The 22,944-nt window shown below is 40.7% G+C and overlaps 1 protein-coding gene across 1 annotated transcript; it reads left to right on the top strand.

Annotated features, from left to right (window-relative positions):
* Positions 1-401: 401 nt before the first annotated feature.
* Positions 402-1,160, top strand: LOC142175155 (uncharacterized). Its single transcript, XM_075241733.1, has one exon. It carries the CDS (start codon positions 402-404, stop codon positions 1,158-1,160), a length of 759 nt encoding a protein of 252 aa, XP_075097834.1.
* Positions 1,161-22,944: the final 21,784 nt, after the last annotated feature.

Raw genomic sequence — 22,944 nt, 5'->3', positions numbered from 1 at the left:
AGCCTCCCTTAAATTAGGGTGTTTCTTCTTTTCAGTTTCGATTTCTCTTAATCGACTCCAATAATGGAGTCTAACATGGTATCTGAGCATAGCAATCGATTCGTCTTGTTGTCATCTTCATTCCGATGTTATTCGTCGAGTTTGGTTCAATGATTTTGGTTAGGTACTGAGGTTTTCGATCTGAGCGATTTTAGGATTTCAAGTTTTTTTCCGGAGCTCTTTCTCTTTTTCTGCATATATAAGGCCTTAACTTCTTCAGGTGTGCGAAGAAGGAGGGTAAAAATTCTGTCTTTCATCTGCATGTCAAAATTAATGTATGATTGGGGTTTTGTCTGTTCGATTTCGACTGTCATTCAATTGAGACTTGTTATCATACAAAACTATTATTTTATTTTCTAAATATGGGAAGTCCTTCCTCCGTTACTGATGGGTTTGTTGAGTTTACTTTGGACTCAGCTCACCCTTTCTATGTTCACCCATCTGATAGTCCTGGTAGTCAGTTAGTTGCTATCCCTTTTAATGGGACTAGTTTTGTACATTGGCGTAGTAGTATGCTCACCTCACTTTCTGCTAAGAACAAGCTAGGGTTAGTTACTTGGAAAGTTCCTCAACCTCCACCTAATTTCCCTTATTACCCTTACTGGGAACGATGTAATGATATGGTAAAGGCTTGGATTACCAATTCATTGACTAGGGAGATAGCAGTTAGTGTCACGTGTCTCAACACTGCTAGAAAAGTATGGAGTGATATAAATGAAAGGTTTGGACAATCTAATGGATCTAAATATATTCATCTCCAAAGAGAAATCAGTTCTACCTCACAAGGGTCTTCTGATATTGCCACTTATTTCACCAAAATGGGAGCTCTTTGGGATGAGTTAAATTCTGCTTATGTTGGTCCTACCTGTTCCTGTAGGGCCCTACCCAAATTCATAGAAGACCACCACCCTTTTCAATTCTTAAGTGGATTGAATGAGTTTTATTCAACTATAAAGAGCAGCATCATGCTCATGTCTCCACTCCTATCCATTAGTAAAACATATTTTCTACTCCAACATGAGAAAGTCAAAAGGAGAATCAAACTCCAGCCTTTGGATTTTCTAGTGATTCAGCATCCTTCTCTGCCACCACATCTAATTCAGCACATGCCAATTCAATGAATCCTCAACACAATATCAGATCGTATAACCAAAGAATTAATTTTAATCCAAAAAGGAACTCATCTTCTATGTCTTACAAGTATTGCAAAAAACCTGGTCACACAGTAGAGAAATATTATAAGCTCCGTGGCTTCCCTACTGATTTTAAATTCACCAAAAATAAGAGATCTTCCTCTTGTATTCAAATAGAAGAAGTTGTTGTTGATGTTGGTCCTAGTATCAAATCCAGTGATTCTGCAGCTTATGGTTTTAACACAGAACAATATCAGCATCTCATGTCTCTGTTCCAGTAAGCTCACATCTCTCCTCGCATCCATTCTTCACCCTCTGATGACAATGTTGGTTATGCCAATTTTGTAGGTGTATGTCATCTTCCTGTTGATCAATTCTCTGTAGTTAATTCTATAGAACATTCTTTGTCTGCTCAATTAGGAAAAATACCTTGGATACTAGATTCACGTACCACCAATCATATGACTTCCAATAAATAATTCTTACACAATTTACAACATTTACCTAAACCTTACTTATTAACTTTACCAAATGGTTATAAAGTCACAGTAATATCTATTGGTTCCTTACAACTTAGAAGAGATATTATTTTACACAATGTACTTTTAGTTCTTTCTTTCCAATTCAACCTTATTTTTGTATACCAACTTCTTTCTCAATTACAATGATTGGCATTATTCAGTAGTCACTCTTTAAGGGCCCTTCTCTGAAGAGGCAATTGGAAATTGGTAGAGCTTCTCATGGGCTGTATTTTTTGCTACCTGACATGCCTGAGTATTCACCTTCTATTTCTACTATTTCTTTTGGTACTGCTTGTAATGTTCTTCCTTCTAACTCTGTTTCCCCTTCCCCATTCCCTCTTGTATTTCTTCCACTAGTGTTAATAAATTGGAACTGTTTTGGTATCAAAGATTGGGTCATATATCTTTTCATAAAATGAATTATATTCTAATTTTATCTAACATAGTTTCTGCTAAGCAGTTATTTTTCTATCCTATTTGTCATATGGCTAGGAAACAGAGACTTCCCTTCCCTGAAAGCCATATCAAGTCCTCTTCTCCTTTTCAACTTGTCCAATTAGATCTCTGGGGTCCTTACCACACCAGAATGTACAATGGGTTTAGATATTTTCTTACCATTGTTGATGATTTCTCTAAAGTTATATGGACCAATCTATTGTCATGTAAGAGTAATGTCTTCTCCATTATCAAAGCTTTCACTAAAATAGTTCAGATTTATTTCTATTCCTCTGTTCAATTTTTCAGAGCTGATAATGCCTTTGAGTTAGGCAGTAGTTCTGAAGCTCAGGCATTTTTTCCTGAAAATGGGATCCTTCACCAAACCACTATTCCTCATACTCCACAACAAAATGGAGTAGTTGAGAGAAAATATAAACACCTATTAAAGACCTCTAAATCTTTGCTTTTTCAATCTCACCTTCCTACCAAATATTGGGGTGAATGCATCTGCTACTTATCTAATAAATAGGATGCCCTCTTTTGTCTTTGGAAATCTGTCTCCTTTCAAAGGTTACATGGGGTTTCTCCTTCATATGCTCATCTCAAATCTTTAGGTTGTTTATGTTATGCTACCATACCCAAACCTCACAAGGATAAATTCCAATCTAGGGCTATTAAATATGTTTTTTGGGGGTATCCATGTGGTAAAAAGGGTTATAAACTCCTTAATCTAAACAATCATTCTATTATCTTTTCCAAAGATGTGGTATTCCATGAACATGTTTTTCCTTATTCCACACCTTCTTCACGGTACATCTTGTTCTTCCTGTTCCTTTTGTGGACTATGCCTCTACTCCTTCTCCTCATTCATCTTCCTCTGTACCTCCTTCCTATATACATGCACATTCTCCTACATATCCTCTTCCTCCTTCTTCCCCTTCTACTTCTGTCTTCCCTACCTCTGATTCCTCTTCTGTCCCTTTATTGCCAATTTCTCCTTTGCTTAGGAAGTCTACCAGTGTCGGTCACACTCCTTCCTATCTTAAAGACTATGTTTTCTCTTCTGCCCTCGACAACAAGGTTTCTCCTGCTGAGCTACAAATGCATGAACCTAGTTTTATCAGCAGGTTGCCTCTCATCCTGTTTGGCAAGAGGCCATGATACATGAATTTCAAGCCCTAGAGGCAAACCATACTTGGGAGATTATTCCTCTTCCTCGTCACAAGAAGTCTATTCCCTGCAAATGGGTTTACAAGATTAAACAAAAATCTGATGGCTCCATTGAGAGGTAAAAAGCTAGATTGGTTATTAGAGGTGACACTCAAAAGGAAGGTATTATTTACACAGAGAATTTCTCTCCTGTTGTTAAGTCCATTATCATCAAGTGTCTTCTTTCTCTTGTTGCTAAGAGGGATTGAACTATTTATCAATTTGATGTAAATAATACCTTTCGTCATGGTGATCTTTATGAAAAAATATATATGAAACTGCCTCATGTCTTCAACTTTCTACTTCTGTGGCTTCTGATTCTTCTTCCTTGGTTTGCAAGCTCCATAAGTTACTTTATGGCCTCAAACAGGCTTCTAGGCAGTGGTTTTCCAAACTGTCTGAAGCTCTGCTATCTAAAGGCTACATTTCAAGTAAAAATGATTATTCCCTCTTCACTAGGTCTTCTAATTCTTCCTTGATAGTCCTGGATGTCTATGTTGATGATATCTTACTTGTTGGAGATGATGTAGCTGAGCTTGACAATTTGAAATCCTTCTTGAATTCTCAGTTCAAGATCAAAGATCTGGGGTCTGTCCATTATTTTTTGAGTTTGGAGGTTATCAAGAGTAGTCAAGTTTACTTGGTCAGTCAACAGAAATTTGCTATTGACCTCTTGGCTGAATTCAATTGCATGCATTTCACTCTAGTTGTGACTCCCCTTGAATCATCTACAAACTAACTTCTGACATGGGCCAGCCCGTTACTGATCCTAGTCTTTACAGAAGACTTGTGAGGAAACTCAAGTTTTTATAGCACACCACAGCTGATATTGTTTTATCTGTCCAACATTTAAGCCAATTCCTTCAGGCTCCTCAGGTTCCCACATGTTGGTTGTCATACATGTTCTCATGTACTTGATGAATGCCCCTGGCAAGGCATTCTCCTTTCTAAGTCTCCTGATACTTCTCTTGTGGCATATTCTGACTCTGATTGGGCTACATGTGCTTAGTCTCGCAAGTCTATCACCGGTTTCTTTATTAATTTTTTGTGGTTGTCCTATTTCTTGGAAATGCAAGAAGCAGCAAACAATTTCTCTTTCCTCTACTGAAGCTGAATACACAGCTTTGAGGAAAGTTGTGGCTGAAATCTCCTAGCTGGTTCGATTATTTGGTGATCTTGATATAATTTTCCGTGCTCCTGTTCAGGTGTTCTGTGATAGCCAGATTGCACTTCATATTACCAAAAATCTTGTCTTTCACAAGAGGACTAAGCATAATGATATTGACTGACTTTTTTCGTGATTGCTTACAGTCTGGTTTGATCTCCCTTCACCACATTCCTACTGTTGACCAACCTACTAATATTCTAACTAAGTCTCTTGCAAGCTTTGTCACACCTCTTTTTACCATCCGAGGGTAATATAAGGGAGTTTTTCCAATTAAAGTAACATTAATCGAAATGGGATTAGTTATTCAATTTCAGAGTCGCCACTTGGAATAGTTTGTTTGGGTGTCCCAAATCACTGGTTTATTTTAAAATCTCAAATCGAGAAATTTTTTTGACTTTATTTAAAAATCTGTGAACCAAAAATTCTAAGTAAGGAATTCTGTTAACCCGGGAGAAGGTGTTAGGCATTCCCGGGTTCCCTAGTTCTAGCACGGTTGCTTAGCGATTTATACATGGCTTAAATTGTTTGACTACTCATTTTTAGGACCTATGTGCATTTATCTTTTTACCGCTTTTAAACACTTGATTTATTCGTAATGAAAGAATTGAGTTACGCATACGTATACTCATTTCCTTTGGCGCGTCAAAAATCATGTCACGCATTCGTGTCCACAATTAATTATATTTTATTAATTATTAAAACAGTTTTGGTCGAAGTTGGGCGAACGCATACTTCGATATATTTTTAGAACGAAATTCATAATTATGTTATGCAAACGTATACATACTCACAATAATAGTCTAAGTCGCGCCTAAAGCAAAGTATGAGTGTTTTAAAAGGCATTTTTCTGTGCTAAGTTAATATTAATGTGAGGGCCATAGGTTATGAATTTTATTTGTGTATGACACACCTCAATTTATTTTAAAAGAAATCATACTCAGTTAAGGCGATCTATGGATGTTTATAAGAGATTGTTGTTCTAATCTAAATTGAGGCTCTACTGTATGAACTATGATTTTACAAAAGTCTAATATGGAAATTCAAAAGTTATGGAATTTGCTTGTTAACACCATATGAACAGCAATTGTGACTATCACTGATAGTGATGACTTTACAAATTGGGCTGAAAGTCTTCAATCGATTAAAGGCCCCAAAAAATGAGTTCATATTTCATTGGGTCAAAGTTAAGACCATTCAATAGGTCCGGGGTACATGAAGGCGGGCTCACAATGAAGCCCAAAAATGTTTTGCCTTTCTGAGAGCTATCAAGTCTTCGTGAGTGTTGAAGCCATAGCTCACTAGTTCATACCACTTAAATGGGCCAATTATTAAGACTATTTACTTTCTAAATAGTCTGTGAGTAGGCCCATTCGGATAAGCCACGACCCAAATCATAGCTAAAAGAAGTGGTTACTTTCTAAATAGTTCATGAATTTCCAACCAATAAACATAATATTCACTTTTTTTTTACCATCAAATGCTAAAATTAAATGAGTACTGCACAATCAAGATTTCTACTAGAACTGCAGATTCAAACAGATATAACCTATATGTTCATGCCCATTTTGATTTCCAATTTTTCTAGCAGGTACTAATCAACATGCATAATTCTTTTTGAGCACTGTAGAAACGCTAAAAAAAACTACAATAGTTACTAATGAAGCAGCAGGAGCATATAATCATTTTTACGCACTGTAGTAATGCTGAAACACTTCTACCAAATGTACTCAAGCATCAGTCATAGCCTATTTTGACCATACCCAACACGTATGAAAAACTCACATATTAACAAACAGTAATTTTAAAACACTGGACAGAATCACATGGAGGTAGAAAAGACTGAAAGTAAACATTTTAAAACTAGACTACTTAGCCTAAATTCAGCATATGCAAAAGATGTTTTTCAAATCCTATCAACACTGAATATCTTGGCTATTTCATGAATCCACACGACAAGACTTTAATGTAACTACACATTAACTAATAAGAAAGCCAAAAAAAGAGCAGTATTCAAATGACTTAGAAATAAACACCGAAAAGAAACAAAATGTGTAAATATAAACTCCAAAACTCCATGGCAGCAAGACACTCTTCAAAACAAGCTTTCATTCATGATTCAAGGCTCAAGATATACCTGGTTACAAAGAATAAGAACAAGGTTGTGAATCTTCAAGGAAAAAAGCAGCAAGAACAGAGCAGAAAACCAATGAAACTAAGCAGCAAAACCCAGCAATATCACAACATTCAACCTCAAGCCATCTTGCAACTCAAGAACCCAGAAATTTCAACGGAAAAATTTATTCTAACTTAGGTCGAGATCAGCAAGGAAATTGATCAGCTATCAATGGAACAGTAGCTGAACTTTTAGTGCCCTTTTTTAGGTTTCTGAAAATTTGATCTATGTATGTGTGTGTGTATAAGTGAGTGATTTTCTTTTATAGAGTGCACAAAAAGGCATCAAAAAGGAATATTCTAACCTAAAATTCTGAAATCCAGAATAGTACAGCCTCTTTTTTTACAGTTGTCTGTCCTTTTCCCACCCAATTTCAGCATATTTTGCTAAAATGGGGATAGCTATCCAAAATACTAGAACCTTCTGACTTTTTACCTTATGCAAAATCAATTTTACCCTTACATTTGCTAAATATTTCAGTTTCAAATAATTCAGACCTAAATTTAGCTTGTTCGATTTACTCATTAGCCCCTACTAGAACCTTCTAGAACCAATCCCTAATTTGATTTCTAATTTACTCTTTAAGGTTTTCAATATTACTTTTTCAAACCCCTTCAATTCCCAAACGACATTCAAAAATCAGAAATCCAACAATCAAAAATCAAGAATGACAGCAAAAATGAGCTACTAATTAGACCTAACTAGATTAATGAACTAATTTAAAAAAAATTGGTTCGATATAATTAGGCTAACTATCATGCAATTAACTTAAATAAACTTATTTTAATTGAACTAACAAAATTAATAGCTAACGCAAACTAAGGATTCAGAAAAAGAAAAAAACATTAAGAAACAAATAAATGGGAAAAGAAAGCATACTGATTTTGGACTAAAAATGAGTGAATAATTGAGATGCAACAAATGAGCCATTTGTTTCTAATTGGTTTCTAATTTACCCTTTAAAGTTTTCAATATTACCTTTTCAAACCCCTTCAATTTCCAAACGACATTAAAAAAATCAGAAATCAAACAATCAAAAACCCAAATCAAAAATCAAGAATTACAGTAGAAATGAGATACTACTTAGACCTAACTAGATTAATGAACTAATTAAAAAAATTGGTTCAATGTAACTAGACTAACTATTGTGAGCACGTGATTTTTGTCTTACGCGACAATCGCTCCAAAAAAGAAATGAAAAATAATAACAAATGGTCCTGCTGTACAACTTTCGGATTTTTACGTGGCATTTTGTTAATTATTTATGATTTTTGCCCATTTTATTTCATTAAAACAAAATACAAAATGTATGTGTCATGCGTAATTTGAACCATAATCCGGTTATTAAATAGAAAAGGGATGTGTCATGCGTAATTTGAACCGTAATCCGGTTGTTAAATAGAAAATCATAAATATGCATCTTTGTCCGTGATTTTTTTTTTGTTTGTTTGATTTTACCTACTTCAATTATTTTAATATGTATGTGCAAATAATTGTATTAAGTGTCTATTTAATTTTAATTTGATTTACTTGGTTTTTGTTTTAAAAAATAAAATAAAAAAAATATAAATAAAAGATAAGTGCAAAATTGGTTTGAAAATCAGTTTGGGCTGATTTTCATTTTAATTCAAAGCCCAAACAACCCAGCCCAAAACCTGTGCTTGCCCCGGTCCGGACCAGCCTACTTCAAGGACGTCCAAACGACGTCATAGTGATTGAGTCTGATCTGAGCCGTTGATCTCTGAAAGATCAACGGCCAAGATTTCACACCCCGTACCCACTAACAGACCCGATCCGTCTCACCCAGACCGACCCCAACCCTTCACCCTTGAAACGACACCGTTTCCCGTTAGTTGAAGGATCCTGGCCCTTCATCGTGTCTCATCCAACGGCCAGGATCCATCTATCCACTAACTATATAAACCTACAACCCTTCACCCCGCGCCCTGATCCAAACCCCCCCTGCCTTAGGTCGTCTTCACCAGACCTCAGACCTTCAAACCCTAGCCGCCCCTGTATACTTTCACCATGAAAGCCGGCGGCATGGACGCCGGTGACCCCATCCTTAACACCATAGAACCCCCTTGCCACCCTGAACACGGATCTGTTAACCACTTGGCTCGAATCCCCTCCCACCTTCTCGAATCTTCATTTGAAGATTCGAGTCGGAACCTAACTTACACCGATTAACCCCAGTTTCATACCAGATAGTCCCCGGACCCCCCTCGTGACCAAACCATGCTTGGTTTGGTCCGAATCTGACCAGGGAAACACAAATCCCAGATCTGATGTTTTGAATCCTAGGGTCCTCGTATCTGTTCCTTGCCTGTTCCGTGCCTGTTCCGTGCCTGTCCTCGTGCCTGTTCTGTGCCTGTTTTAAACCAAGAGATTAGGGTCAACCTCGTGTTTGTTCCGTGCCTGTTTAAACCAAGAGATTAGGTTTAACCCTCGTGCCTGTTCCGTATCTGTTTAAGCCACAGAGATTAAGGTCTAATGGATTTTAATCGAAGTGTTTCTCATCTGAGAAACACTTCGATTAAAGTCCGTTCAGCCTTAAGAAAGGCCTGTTCGAATTCAAGCTAAGGCTCTTTGATTTTTCGGGATTTAAGGTGAGTTTTGTTTTCTTTTCTTTTCTTTATTCCATGTGCTGATTAAAGGTCTGTTCGTATGGCCGAATGTCGTGTGTAATTTGTGTCTTTGAATTTTTAGCAACTGTTAATTGTCCACCTTACCTGAACCTCTGTGTTTGATTGAGTCCCTCTTCTGTCTTTACTGATAATGTGTATATGTGTGTGCTGTGCAATTAGTCGAACCTCAATTTTGACTGATCAACTGATTCCTCGAGTACAATTCTGTTTAGTCAGTACAATTCAAATCATGTGTTCGATACTGTTAAATGTCTGATTTTGGCTACGGCTGTACATGTTATGATTAATATAGTCGAGTCGACATGTGTCGTCAATTAGTTTCAGCTGCCTGAACAATAACAAATCGATTTGCTTCTGTTAAGCATTGCCTGATTCAATTAGGAACTGAGTTTAGTGCTTATAATTGTTAATTTGAATCAGAAATTTAAAATCAATGTTTTGTTTAGTTACAGTTCTGAAATTGGAGGGCATGTGCACTTGTGCACAACATGTGCATTTGTGCACCACATGTGCATTTGTGCACAGCCTGTGTCCTGCATAAGGGCTTTTGAATTAAATAGTTTGACAGCATATGCTGTCAGACTACATTCTGCTGCCCATACTCTACTTTAGTTTCAGAAATAATAAACATTACTCAAAGTAAGTCTGCCAGGGAATATCATGGGGTTTGTTTATACTTAATTAGTTAAGTGGAATCTGAAAGTAGGAGAGCACATGGGAGGGGTGTTGTGAGGGTCTAAACAGGCTGTAAAAGGTTTGATTTTAGGTGGATAAAAGAAAAGACTGCGATCAGTTTAAGAGAGATCTGATAAGAGAGGGAGGAGGAAGATAGGGATACACCTTGAGAGAGATACACACAAAAGGGAAGCTGAAACCAAACAGAATCAGTTTGTAAGTGAGAAAGAGAGTTTGTTTTTGGAAATCAGGAGGGGGATTTAGAAAAGAAATTCTTGCTCGACTGGAAAACACTACTTTTCCTCATCCTTTCGTGTCTGAAGTCCAGTATCCAGTTTGTTTTGTTTTTATCAGATTTTAGGATTTTCCCTCTGAGTTTTGAAAAGATCAAATATTGATTATTGTACCATTGGTTTACTGCTTTGGTCTGTTGGTCTGGGATTGTCATTGCTGCTGTATTGCTTTGTTTGTTACTACCATTCTTGTGCTGCTGCTGCTGACTCTTCTGCTTCCACTTCTTCTTTACATTTCAGTATCCAGGTACACATTTCAAGTCCCATATTGGTGTAACTGTAACAGTCTGAAAGCATGAAATGAAAGTTGGAGAAGTTTAAATGTCTGTTGTAATACTCATGGCATGTTGATTTCTTTCTATATATATGATTAGTTTGTAAATTTCAATAGCAGGAAAAGATCAGTTTGGTGCTTAGCTGAGTTCTAGTCTCTTGCGTCTTAGTTTATAGTTGTTTGTTAGTACGAGATGTAATGGTACAATATGTAGAATGCATGGATAATTGACATAGAATTTTTGACCGGATTCCTGTTTAACTATAATGATATGCATACGATAGAGTACTTTCATTTTTTTTACAATGATGTTCGGTTTTATTTTTAGTTTCCTTTATCAAGACCCGCTAGGCAGCATATAGAAGCGCGTTCGAATCCCTATCAGTAATAACACCTAGTAGTTAATTCCTTTAATCCAGCCTAAATAAGTCTAGTTAAATTCAATTCAAAAAATGTTTGGATGCAAGTATAGCATTTGGTCAATCTCGCATGTTTCACAAGGTATGACGTCTCTCCCCTTTGTAAATAATTAATCAGAAACTGATAGGAATCCGGATTAGGCCAAAGCATATAATTAAATTAGCATGTACCTTTTTCTTCTAGTTTTTAGAGACAAATGCATTAGAAATGTAGCCACTTTAGGATATCCTTTCTAAAATAGAGACGAGTCTCGCCAAATAAAACGCAAAAATTGCGGGGCCCTCAATAAATAACCATAATAAATTTTTAGAATTCGGGATAGGCCGTTTAGTGAATTTCATGGACTTCTACAAAAATAATAACGCGCTAGACTCCTTAGGCGCGGTTTAATTAAATTACATTCTTAAACTCGGGTGCACATTGATGTGACCCGAATCCAAATCTCAACAGAGTCGAAATGTGTTAACAGCTACGGGTGTATTGATTGTGACGTGGTTCAAAATGCATTTTCACGACGTTGCAATTCTATAAAAATAAATGATAATAACAAAGCGGTTTAAACTTAATAAAAGCACATAAGTCAAAACATGTATTTAAATCAGATATTTAGCCATTATAACAATTTAAGCGACCGTGCTCGAACCACGGGATTCGAGGGTGCCTAACACCTTCCCTCGGGTCAACAGAATTCCTTACTTAGAATTTCTGGTTCGCAGACTTCATGTGGAAAAGTCAAAAAATTTCCTCGATTTGGGATTCAAGATAAACCGGTGACTTGGGACACCAAAAGCCAAACCTTTCCCAAGGGGCGACTCTGAATTAAATAAATAATCTCATTTCGAATATTGTCACTTAAATTGGAAAAACTCCCTCGTGCATCTAACCCTTCGGGGCCGGGCGCGCAAAAAGGAGGTGTGACATCTCTGGCGACTCTACTGGGGAATTAACCCAGAACCACTGGTTCAGGGTTCAAGAATTCGAGCTTAGAATAATTGTTATATTTGGCTTTATTATCTGATCTTTATTACATGTTCTTGCATAACGTGCTAAATGTTGTCTTTTACCGCTTTGATATTATCTGAACTGTATATAAACTGTGCCGAAACCCTTCTCTTCTTACCTCCGGGGAGAAGCTCGTTGGTCGAGACTCCCTATTCTGTTAGTGTCAATACCTGAAATAAGAAAGAGGTCGGACAAGTTACAAAGCCGGACAATCTCGCGGGTCCCCGGTACGTAGCCCCCTCCTCGACTCGAGTTGTCCGCTCGGGTACATAGTCTAGAACAAATACCCAGGGTATAAACCTAGTATAACGAAACTTCATGCCGGATCCCTAGTAGGAACGTTTATTTGCATCATGTTGCATTTGACTTAGGGGGCTCAACACAGGGGTTGGGTCCGTCTAGGACAGACAACCTGAAATGAAAAGACCACCCTGCTGCATCCTTTTGTTTTGCGCATTTATTTGCTTCGGTTCCGCATGCTGGCCGGTTTCTAAAAAAAGAAGAAAAATAGCAGCGTAGGGAGATAATTACTTATTTTGGAAAAATAAAACCAATGTCCAAGTAGTGTCGAAACCTCGCCGGAATTTTTCTAAAAAAAACAGAATAAAACCAAAAGTTGTCTTTTAGTTTGATTTATTAAAAAAAACATATAAAAATTTTTATTTTCTTTTTAAAAAGGGGTATTTATTTAAAAAAAAAATTGTTTAGTCTTTATCTCTTTTCGAAAGAAAATAATAAAAAAAATGTTCTTGCTTTCTGGGTTTAATTGATTTTCTCTATTCATGATGTGCCGAACTACGCCGGTTTGATTCTCACCGGATGTGAGATACGTAGGCAACCCTCGTCGGGTTCAACCCCATTTTTGCTAAAATAACCAAAATCAATAAATAAATAAAAAGAAAAGAAAAAAAAAGAGAAAAGATGTGTCAAAATTTAAAAGAGTCATAAATAAGTCAGGTGATGCTGTTTCGTCATAAATAGCCGAATGTTCCCGAAAGGGACGCCGGAAGGCTGACTTTGCATAAACGGCCACCTTTGAATCATTCTTCAAGGTTTGATCCAGTTGACCCGCACAGCCTTAAGATCTTCGTCACCGAGGCATTGAAAGGCCGTGTTGGCAATATTTGAGTTTTCTAATTTGAAAAACTATAAAAAAGTCATAAATAAGTCAGGTAATGTTGTTTGTCATAAATAGCCGAATGTTCCCGAAAGGGACGCCGGAAAGCTGACTTTGTATGAACAACCACTTTTGGGTCTTGTTTAGTATTTTTGTCCAGTTGACCCACACAGCCTTAAAATCTTCGTCCCCAAAGTGCTTAAAGGCCGTGTTCAAAACTTGATCCCCTTTGTAAAATATTTTTGAGTCAAGTCATTTTGTTAAAATCACCTTAATAAATGTGCAGGATGAGCACGATGCAAAATGAACATTTTTCAATAATGACCAAAATCCCTGTCAAGTTACGGCTATGATGGAATGATCTAGGTGTTGAAGGACAAAATGAGGTCAAGAAATATCTGAAAGGTCTCGTGGGTTTGTTGGAAATCCAGCCTCGGGGAGATATCATAAGAGCTTTGGTTACATACTGGGACCCGGCGCACAATGTTTTCCATTTCTCTGATTTTGAACTCACCCCGACTTTGGAAGAAATGGCTGGGTACACTAGAAATGCGGAACTTCCGTTAAGGCAAAAATACTTGGTCGCCCCAAGAGCTGTCACGGTACATCGGTTCCTAGATTCATTGAAAATACCCAGAACGGTCCACAACCCGGATCTGGCTGCCGGATTTTGTACTCCATGCTTCATATATGATAGGTACGGTCATGAGGGAGGATTCAATAATCAAGTCAACAAACTGTGCAGCAAAGGTATTCGTCAGAAGTGGGACAAACACAGACGGGTAGCCTTCATGATGATGTTCCTGGGCCTTCTGGTATTTCCAAGGAAAGACGGAAACATTGATTTGAAGATATCCGGGGTCGTCAGCACTTTACTCACGCAAAGTGACAGTACTCTCGCGCCTATGTTGGTATCTGACATCTTTCGAGCTCTTACAGCCTGTAAAGCTGGAGGAAATTTCTTCGAAGGTTGTAACTTGCTCCTACAAATGTGGATGACCGAGCACCTCTGCCATCGTTTTGAGATTTTGAGCCATGGTTCCCCGGAAAAGACTTGCATAGAAGAATTTTACACGAGAACCAAAGAGATCAGTTTGCCCAAAGGAGTCATGGCATGGACCTCGTTCTTTCAAGCTCTTACTGCCAGCCAAATACAATGGACACTGGGATGGTTGCCTGTTGACGAGGTCATATATATGCCGGCAGCTAAAACCCATTTCTTACTGATGGGGCTTAAGAGTATTCAACCTTACGCGCCCTGCCGAGTTTTGAGACAACTCGGAAGATGCCAGACAGTACCTCATGAGGAAGATCTTAGCACCCAAGCAGTTAAGATAAGTCCTAACGGACAGTTTCCAGAAGCAAAAATTCGCCAAACTTGGAGTGAGTGTCAATATCTGAAATCAGATACTTGCGTACGGGATCGAGCCAAAGGTGAGACGGCGCCAGGTTACCTGGCATGGTATAGAAGGGAATTTGAGCATGAAAGGCCGGCTAAGAGACCCCACATCCTGAATTTCGCTGAATCATCGCAAAAACAGTGGGATTGGCTAGCAAAAGAAAAAGGCTATTGCACCGAAATCAGCAGATTGAAGCAACAAGTAGAAAGCCTAAAATATGATCACAACGTGCAAGTTGCTACCAATCTGGGAGAACGAAACAGGTTGATTCAGGAAAACGAAATGCTCAAAGCCCAGATCAAACAGATAAGGATGGATGCGGATAAGCAGCCAAGGCGTCGATCAGATGAGCAGTTGATAAAAAGGCTAAAAGGCAAAGTTAGGGAATGGCAAGAGGATTTAGAGAAATCTAAAAACATCATAGCAGAGCTCAGGGCACAATGGGATACAAGAGCAGATAAGCATCGCCGACACTTGAATCAATTGGAAGGCGATCACGAGAAAACTGTTGCTAAAATAAAGAGAGAGATGGCTACACTTGAGATCAAAGCAGCTAATCAGGCCCAGGATTTCCAAATTGAGAGCAGATACTGGTACGATTCGTTGGCCCAGATGAAGTTAGAGGTACGGCAACTAAAACATCAGCATATACAGGATGCTCAGGTGTTCAAGATATATAGCGATCAGATAAAACGCCTACTCATAGAGAAGAAGCAAACCAGAGATAGGATCAAGGCCATTGCCCATGCCATCACCAGACGATGTCTACGATGTGAGAACATGACCAGCGTTACCGTCCTCTCGGCAGTGATGAGTTATGTCAAGCAGACCATGCATGAGCTGGAGCAACTTGAGAGGGATCTCACACCTAGGACCGCGGCGAGGCCGAATGATGCCCCGCGGACACAAATTGTCAAAACCATAATGTACTCATAAATCGAGTCTGTATCTTAGCATCTTTTGCTTGTTTTTCCCATCAGTTTGTTTAGTCTAGGATGAGTCTAGGTTTGTTTTCAAAGTTTGCTCTTTCTTTTGCAAAATGTAATTTTGAAATAGACCGTTTCAACAATAAAGGTGTGTTTCTTTCATTTGTGTTTTGAACTACGTAATGATCTGATTCACGTGGCGTCGTGATACGTAGGCAATCCTCATTGGATCCGGTCGCATTTTTACCACAAAATAAAAACATAAAAGAAAAAAAAGAAAATAATAAGAAAAGGGAAGCCTAAAAAAGGAATGCCGGAATGACGCATGCTTTCGTCGCAAACATGTAGAATTCACTTAACTGTATAGGTGCATCATGCTCAACGTGAGGTTGCCTATCTGTTATCTTGTTTCAAATTAACCGTGCGTTTGTCGTTGAGTATTTCCAGATTTTTGGAAAAGATGGTTGGTTTGGTGAAAGTCTGGCCTCGCACTCATACTTCACGAGGTCAAAGAGAAGTGTTCAGCTACCTGTTTTTAAGACCGGAAGCAGTACTCACACTTACTTCACCAGGTCAAAAGGAAGTGTGGAAATGTCTTCAGAGATTCCGTTGCAAACAATCCCTGTTTCTGAGGAGAGCTCGATCTCAGCCGTCCTCACACCTGAATCTACAACTACGGAGGAAAATAGAATACTACGGCTCCGCATGTTGGAAATGCTGGACGACTGGAATAATGGGAAAGAACCGCCAAGCGTCGTCCCCGGATTCCCTGAGTTATTCTCCAGGTCAAGCGGGACTTCTAATGTCCCCATAAATTATCCCGCCACCCCATTCGGGTACCCAGCCACTTCAGCCTTCTCTGCTGGATCGCCTTCTGAGCCTCATCCCCGAATGTCAGCCACTGATGCAAGCATGAACATCTTTACTGCACCGCCCTGCCCGATTACCGCACAGCCTGCTACGTACAAGCCAAGCTTTGACTCATCCTCTTTTACATTCCAAGCACCCTCGTTCTCAATGGAACCAACTAGGTTCGCTACCAGCACTAATCCTCCACCTCCTCAATGCGAGCTTGCCCCCGGGCAGGATCAGAACCCCATAATTGCAGAACAAAATGAGATTGCCAAAAGAATGAGAAGCCTTGAACAAAGTTTGAAGAATATGCAAGGATTGAGCGGACAGAAGAGCGTCTCTTACGCCGACCTATGCATGTTCCCTCACGTGCACCTGCCAGTAGGTTTCAAGACCCCAAAGTTTGAGAAATACGATGGGCACGGTGACCCCATTGCACATCTTAAGAAATATTGCAACCAATTGCGGGGAGCCGCTGGAAAAGAAGAACTGCTAATGGCATATTTTGGGGAAAGTCTAGTAGGAATAGCTTCGGAATGGTATATGGACCAGGAAATGTCCCGATGGCATATATGGGATGATCTCGCCAGAGATTTCGTGAAACAATTCCAGTATAACATCGACATTTCACCAGACCGAAATTCTCTGTCGAATTTAAAGAAGAAACCTTCAGAAAGCTTCAGAGAATATGCTATTAAGTGGCGTGAGCAGGCGTCAAGGGTGAAACCTCCCATGGATGAAGTGGCAATGGTCACTACCTTTCTCCAGGCTCAAGAGTCTGACTATTTCCAAAACATGATGTCAGCCATGGGAAAGCCATTCGCGGAAGCGATTAAGATTGGAGAGATGGTGGAAAATGGTCTGAAAACAGGTAGGATTCTGAGTCAAGCCGCCATAAGGGAGACCTCCCAAGCCGTCCAAAGCGGGTCCGGAGGAATGGCAAGAGGGAAGAAGAAGGAAGAAACGACCATGGCAGCCTCGGAAGCAAGGGAATATTGTCATCCCAGGCCCCGTTTTCCGGAAAGAACCCCACAACACTACTACCCCCACTCAAATCTGGCATATGCTCATCAACCTTATATGGTCATGAATGCCCAGCCTTATGCCCATCCACCACAACAAGCCAACCGAGGCCCAGCTCCACCTCCCAGAAATCAGCCTCCTTACCGCAACCACTATAACCCACAACCCCCGCAGAATAACTCCCGCCCTCAGGAGTCACCTCGAAGGCGGACTTTCACACCCATCGGTGAACCATACTCTACTTTGTTCCCGAAGCTAGTCCAGTTGGGTTTCTTACAACCAATCCCTCAAACAAGGCAAAACCCGACGTCACCTTCTTACAAAGCTGGAGTCAGATGCGCCTATCATTCAGGGGTCGAGGGACATGATACAAATGACTGCTGGTTGTTGAAAAAAGTGGTCGAGAATTTGATAGAGCAAGGGAAAATAGTGCTAAGGGACGAGGAGATCCCGAACGTAACTAACAATCCATTACCTGCTCACAATAATGGGCCGCTGATTGGAATGATTTGCGAAGACAAAGAATTCGACCCTGCTCTGAAAGTTATAATCGCCATTGTCGACACGGGGAAAAGGCCTGAGACAGACCAGAAACCAGAAAAGGGGGAGGAGGCCAAGGCTATAAAGAGCGAGCCTGAAAAGAAGGTGGAGAAGAAAGTGGTACCAGTAAAGGATGGAGTTCTTTACATACCACGAGGTCGAGCTGAGAAGACGTAGAACTTCGGGATCAAAAAGACAAAACCTATGTACGTGCCAAAAGGGGCCTATGTGGTCCGGGGGACGATTCAACCACCTCGGCTGAATGAGCCAGTGGTTATCGGACGCGTGCCACAAAAGCCGATGACCAACTCGTCCACAGTACCGTGGAATTATCAGAAGACTTTGGTAATGTACAAAGGTAAAGCGGTCATGGGAGAACTTCCAGAAAATACTTTCATTGGAAGGTATTCAAATACCCAAGAGCTGAACAACGCCATACAAAGGCGCTTCCCACCAAAGAAGCCTGTAAGCGTTGAAGACGCGGAAGTGTTCTTCCAACAAATGAAAATGCCGGATTACGAAGTGATAGATCAACTGCGCAAGTACCCCGAGCAAGTGTCCATGCTATCGTTTTTGATGAGGTCGGCCGAGCATCAAAAGATCTTACTGAAGACCCTGAATGAAGCATATGTGCCAGTTGAAACTTCGGTTGAACAACTAGAGCGGATGACAGAAAGATTCTTCGCCGTCAACCAAATCTCTTTCAGCAAGAACGATTTACCCCCGGAAGGAGCGGCACACAACAAGGCCTTGCATCTAACAGTTAAATGCGAGGACTACTATGTCAAGCGGGTAATGTTGGATGGGGGATCAGGTGTTGACATTTGCCCGCTCTCCACGCTACAAAGAATGGAAATTGGGACCGGAAGAATCCGACCCAACAATGTCTGCGTAAGGGCTTTCGACGGCATCAAGAGAGACACCATGGGGGAAATAGACCTGTTGTTGGTCATAGGACCGGTCGAGTTCGAAGTAACCTTACAGGTGCTCGACATGGATACATCCTACAATTTCCTCCTCGGCAGACCTTGGATCCATGCGGCAGGAGCTGTGCCTTCCACTCTTCACCAGATGGTGAAGTTCGAGTACGAAGACCGAGAGATCGTGGTCCATGGGGAAGACGAGCATGCTATCTATCGGGACCCATCCATCCCATATCTTGAACCGAGAGAAGGGAGCGAACATACGGTCTATCAAGCTTTCGAGATTGTACTGGCAGAGCAGCACGAAGAGGGAATACCCTGCCCCCAGCCTTTCTTGTCTAACGCCTCGGTTATGGTGGCCAAAGAGATGATCCGGCACGGATTTAGGCCAGGGAAAGGGCTTGGACGAACCCTTCAGGGAATAACAGAACCCATTACCTTGCCAGTCACCAAGAAACCTTTTGGACTAGGCTTCAAACCTACTCCAGCAGACAAAGAGTGGGCAAAGAAAAGGAGAAATGAGGGTTGGAAGTTACCTCAACCATTGCCGGATTTGTATGAAACCTTCATCAGGCCAAGATACACCGAAGAAGAGGACGACGAGGTCTTCACGGCTGAGGAAATCGAGGAGATATGTGGGGCAATGAGGGAAATGCTCTACGAGACTCACATGGTTCAACCAGGTGAAGGCACAAGCACTGCTGAGATGCTGTACGTGGGACCGAACGCCAAACTTCAAAACTGGGAGGCCACGCCATTCCCGACTAGACGGAAGTCCGGGTAGACTTGTCCTGCCACCTTTCCTGTGTCACAAGTTGTCTCCAGGACATAACTTGAACGTTTTCTTCCTTTCAGTTGTTGTTTTGAATTCCTGAGTTGTAAACATTGTTGTCTTCCAACTTTCCAAAGAAAATGAAAAAATCATCATTGCTTTGTTCTGATTTTTGTTATTTTTCCTTTTATCTTTCCTTTCAGTTATAATAATGCGGCTTTAAATATGACATGCTTGCGGACTTCACGCCCAGATCACAACGAGCTATTTAACTATGAATTAATGAACCCAGAACCAGAATATGATGAGGAAGAAGCTTTTAGGGAAATAAACCGAGAGTTGGAACATTTCGAGAATAAACCTAAGCCAAATTTGAATGACACTGAACCGGTAAATTTAGGAACTCCTGAAGAAATCCGGGAGACCAAGATAAGCATTCACACGGACAAGAAAACGCGAGATGCGATAATTCAACTTCTTCTTGAATTTAAAGACGTGTTTGCTTGGTCATATGATGACATGCCGGGACTAGGTGTTGACCTAGTGGTTCAGAAATTGCCGATCCATCCTGATTGTCCTCCAGTTCAACAAAAGCAACGAAAGTTCAAAACTGAGGTCAGTGACAAGATTAAAGAGGAGATCACCAAACATTTGAAAATGGGGGTGATTCGGGTAGTCCAATATACAACATGGTTGGCAAATGTGGTTCCAGTACCGAAAAAGGACGGGAAGACTCGGGTATTTGTAGATTACCGAAATTTGAATAGAGCAAGTCCCAAAGATAATTTCCCACTGCCCAACATCCACATCCTCGTTGATAATTGTGCCAAACACGAGATACAGTCTTTTGTAGATTGTTACGCTGGGTATCATCAGGTATTGATGGATGAAGAGGACGCCGAGAAAACTGCCTTCACCACGCCTTGGGGCACCTACTGTTATTGGGTCATGCCATTTGGTTTGAAGAATGCTGGGGCTACTTACATGAGGGCCATGACTGCCATTTTTCATGACATGATGCATCAGGAAATAGAGGTATACGTGGACGACGTGATAGTCAAGTCCAGGACGCAGGATAATCACATCCAAGATTTGAGGAAGTTCTTTGAGAGATTAAGGAAGTATGACTTGAAGCTGAACCCAGCCAAATGTGCTTTCGGAGTTCCGTCGGGCAAACTGTTGGGCTTCATCGTAAGCAGGAGAGGTATCGAACTAGATCCAACTAAGATAAAATCTATCAGAGATCTACCTCCCCCGAGAACGAAGAAAGACGTGATGAGTTTGTTGGGCAGGTTGAACTACATTAGTCGGTTTATTGCCCAGTTGACAAGCACGTGTGAGCCCATATTCAAGCTATTAAGGAAAGATGCGGCGATCAAATGGACAACTGATTGTCAAGAAGCCTTTGATAAAGTCAAAGAATACCTTTCGAATCCCCCAGTTTTTGTCCCTCCAGAGCCAGGGAGACCACTTTTCTTGTATCTGACAGTCTTGGAGAACTCTTTCGGTTGCGTCCTCGGGAAACACGACATAACCGGAAAGAAGGAGCAAGCGATCTATTACTTGAGTAAGAAGTTCACTGGCTACGAGGCCAAATACACTCTGCTGGAAAGGACATGTTGCGCTCTGACGTGGGTTGCTCAAAAGCTGAGACATTATCTCCAAGCCCACACTACTTTCCTCATAAGCAGGCTGGATCCTTTGAAGTATATATTTCAGAAACCGATGCCTACTAGGAGACTAGCCAAGTGGCAAATCTTGCTTACTGAATTCGACATAGTCTATGTCACTCGCACGGCAATGAAAGCCCAGGCGCTAGCAGATCATTTGGCCGAAAATCCGGTCGATGAGGAATACCAGCCTTTGAGTACTTACTTTCCCGATGAAGAAGTAAACACCGTAGAAGTGGTCTCAGAGGACGCTCATGTTTGGAATATGTTCTTTGATGGAGCCATGAATGCCAAGGGTGTAGGGATTGGGGCAATTTTGATCTCGCCTTCTGGTCAGCATTATCCCGCCACAGCTAGACTGCGTTTCTTTTGCACAAACAATACAGCTGAGTATGAAGCCTGCATCATGGGCATGCATATGGAAATCGATCAGGATGTCGAAGACTTACTGATTATGGGAGATTCTGACCTGATTATCCGACAAGTCCAAGGTGAATGGGAAACTTGGGATGTCAAACTTATCCCTTACCGACAGCATGTGGAGGACCTCGGCAAGCACTTTACATCAATAGAGTTCAGGTATATCCCGAGGTGTCACAATGAACTGGCGGACGCACTTGCTACTCTGGCTTCAATGTTACCCTACCCGGGCAACGCCCACGTCGATCCTTTGGAAATCCAAATCAAGGAAAGACACGGTTACTGCAATGTAATCGAGGCGGGGTCAAATACGCAGCCTTGGTACCATGACATCAAGAGGTTCTTGAAGACGCAAGAATACCCCGAGCATGCTGCTGGAGATCAAAAGAGAACCATTAGGCGACATGCAAGTGGTTTCTTTCTGAGCGGTGAATTGTTGTACAAGAGGACTCCGGACCTCAACCTACTAAGATGTGTCGACGTCGAGGAAGCGAGAAAGATCATGCACGAAGTACACGCAGGTGTGTGCGGACCTCACATGAACGGGTGTGTCTTAGCAAAGAAAATCCTTCGAGCAGGTTATTACTGGATGACCATGGAAAAGGACTGTTTTAGCTTCGTTCGGAAGTGTCATCAGTGTCAGGTGCATGGTGATTTGATTCATGCACCTCCCACAGAACTGTATCCCATGTCTGCGCCTTGGCCATTTGTCGCCTGGGGCATGGACGTCATTGGACCAATCGAACCAAAGGCGTCGAATGGACATAGGTTTATACTGGTTGTCATCGATTACTTCACAAAATGGGTAGAGGCTGTCACTCTCAAGTCGGTCACTAAAAAAGCTGTAGTGGATTTTGTACACTTAAATCTTATCTGTCGTTTCGGTATTCCTGCGACTATCATTACAGATAACGCATCAAACTTGAACAGTCACTTGATGGGAGATGTATGCGAGCAATTCAAGATAACGCATAGGAATTCTACTCCTTATCGGCCAAAGGCCAATGGTGCTGTGGAAGCGGCAAACAAAAACATCAAGAAGATTTTGAGGAAAACGATCCAAAGTTCCCGACAGTGGCATGAACAGTTACCATTTGCATTGTTGGGGTATCGCACTACGGTACGCACGTCAGTAGGAGCAACTCCTTATCTTTTGGTTTATGGGACAGAGGCTGTAATACCGGCAGAGGTAGAAATTCCTTCTCTTCGAACCATTGTCGAAGCAGAAATCGAAGACAGCGAGTGGATCAAGACTCGATTAGAACAATTGACTTTGATCGATGAAAAGCGAATGGCCGCGGTTTGTCA

Source organism: Nicotiana tabacum, chromosome 21, assembly GCF_000715075.1.
Source record: "Nicotiana tabacum cultivar K326 chromosome 21, ASM71507v2, whole genome shotgun sequence".
NCBI lineage: Eukaryota > Viridiplantae > Streptophyta > Magnoliopsida > Solanales > Solanaceae > Nicotiana > Nicotiana tabacum.
The sequence above is the reverse complement of the archived record's forward strand: the minus strand, read 5'-3'. Positions and strand labels throughout refer to the sequence as shown.

Excerpts from the sequence above, each read along its gene's own strand:
- LOC142175155 (XM_075241733.1), top strand. The coding sequence starts at position 402 with ATGGGAAGTCCTTCCTCCGTTACTGATGGGTTTGTTGAGTTTACTTTG.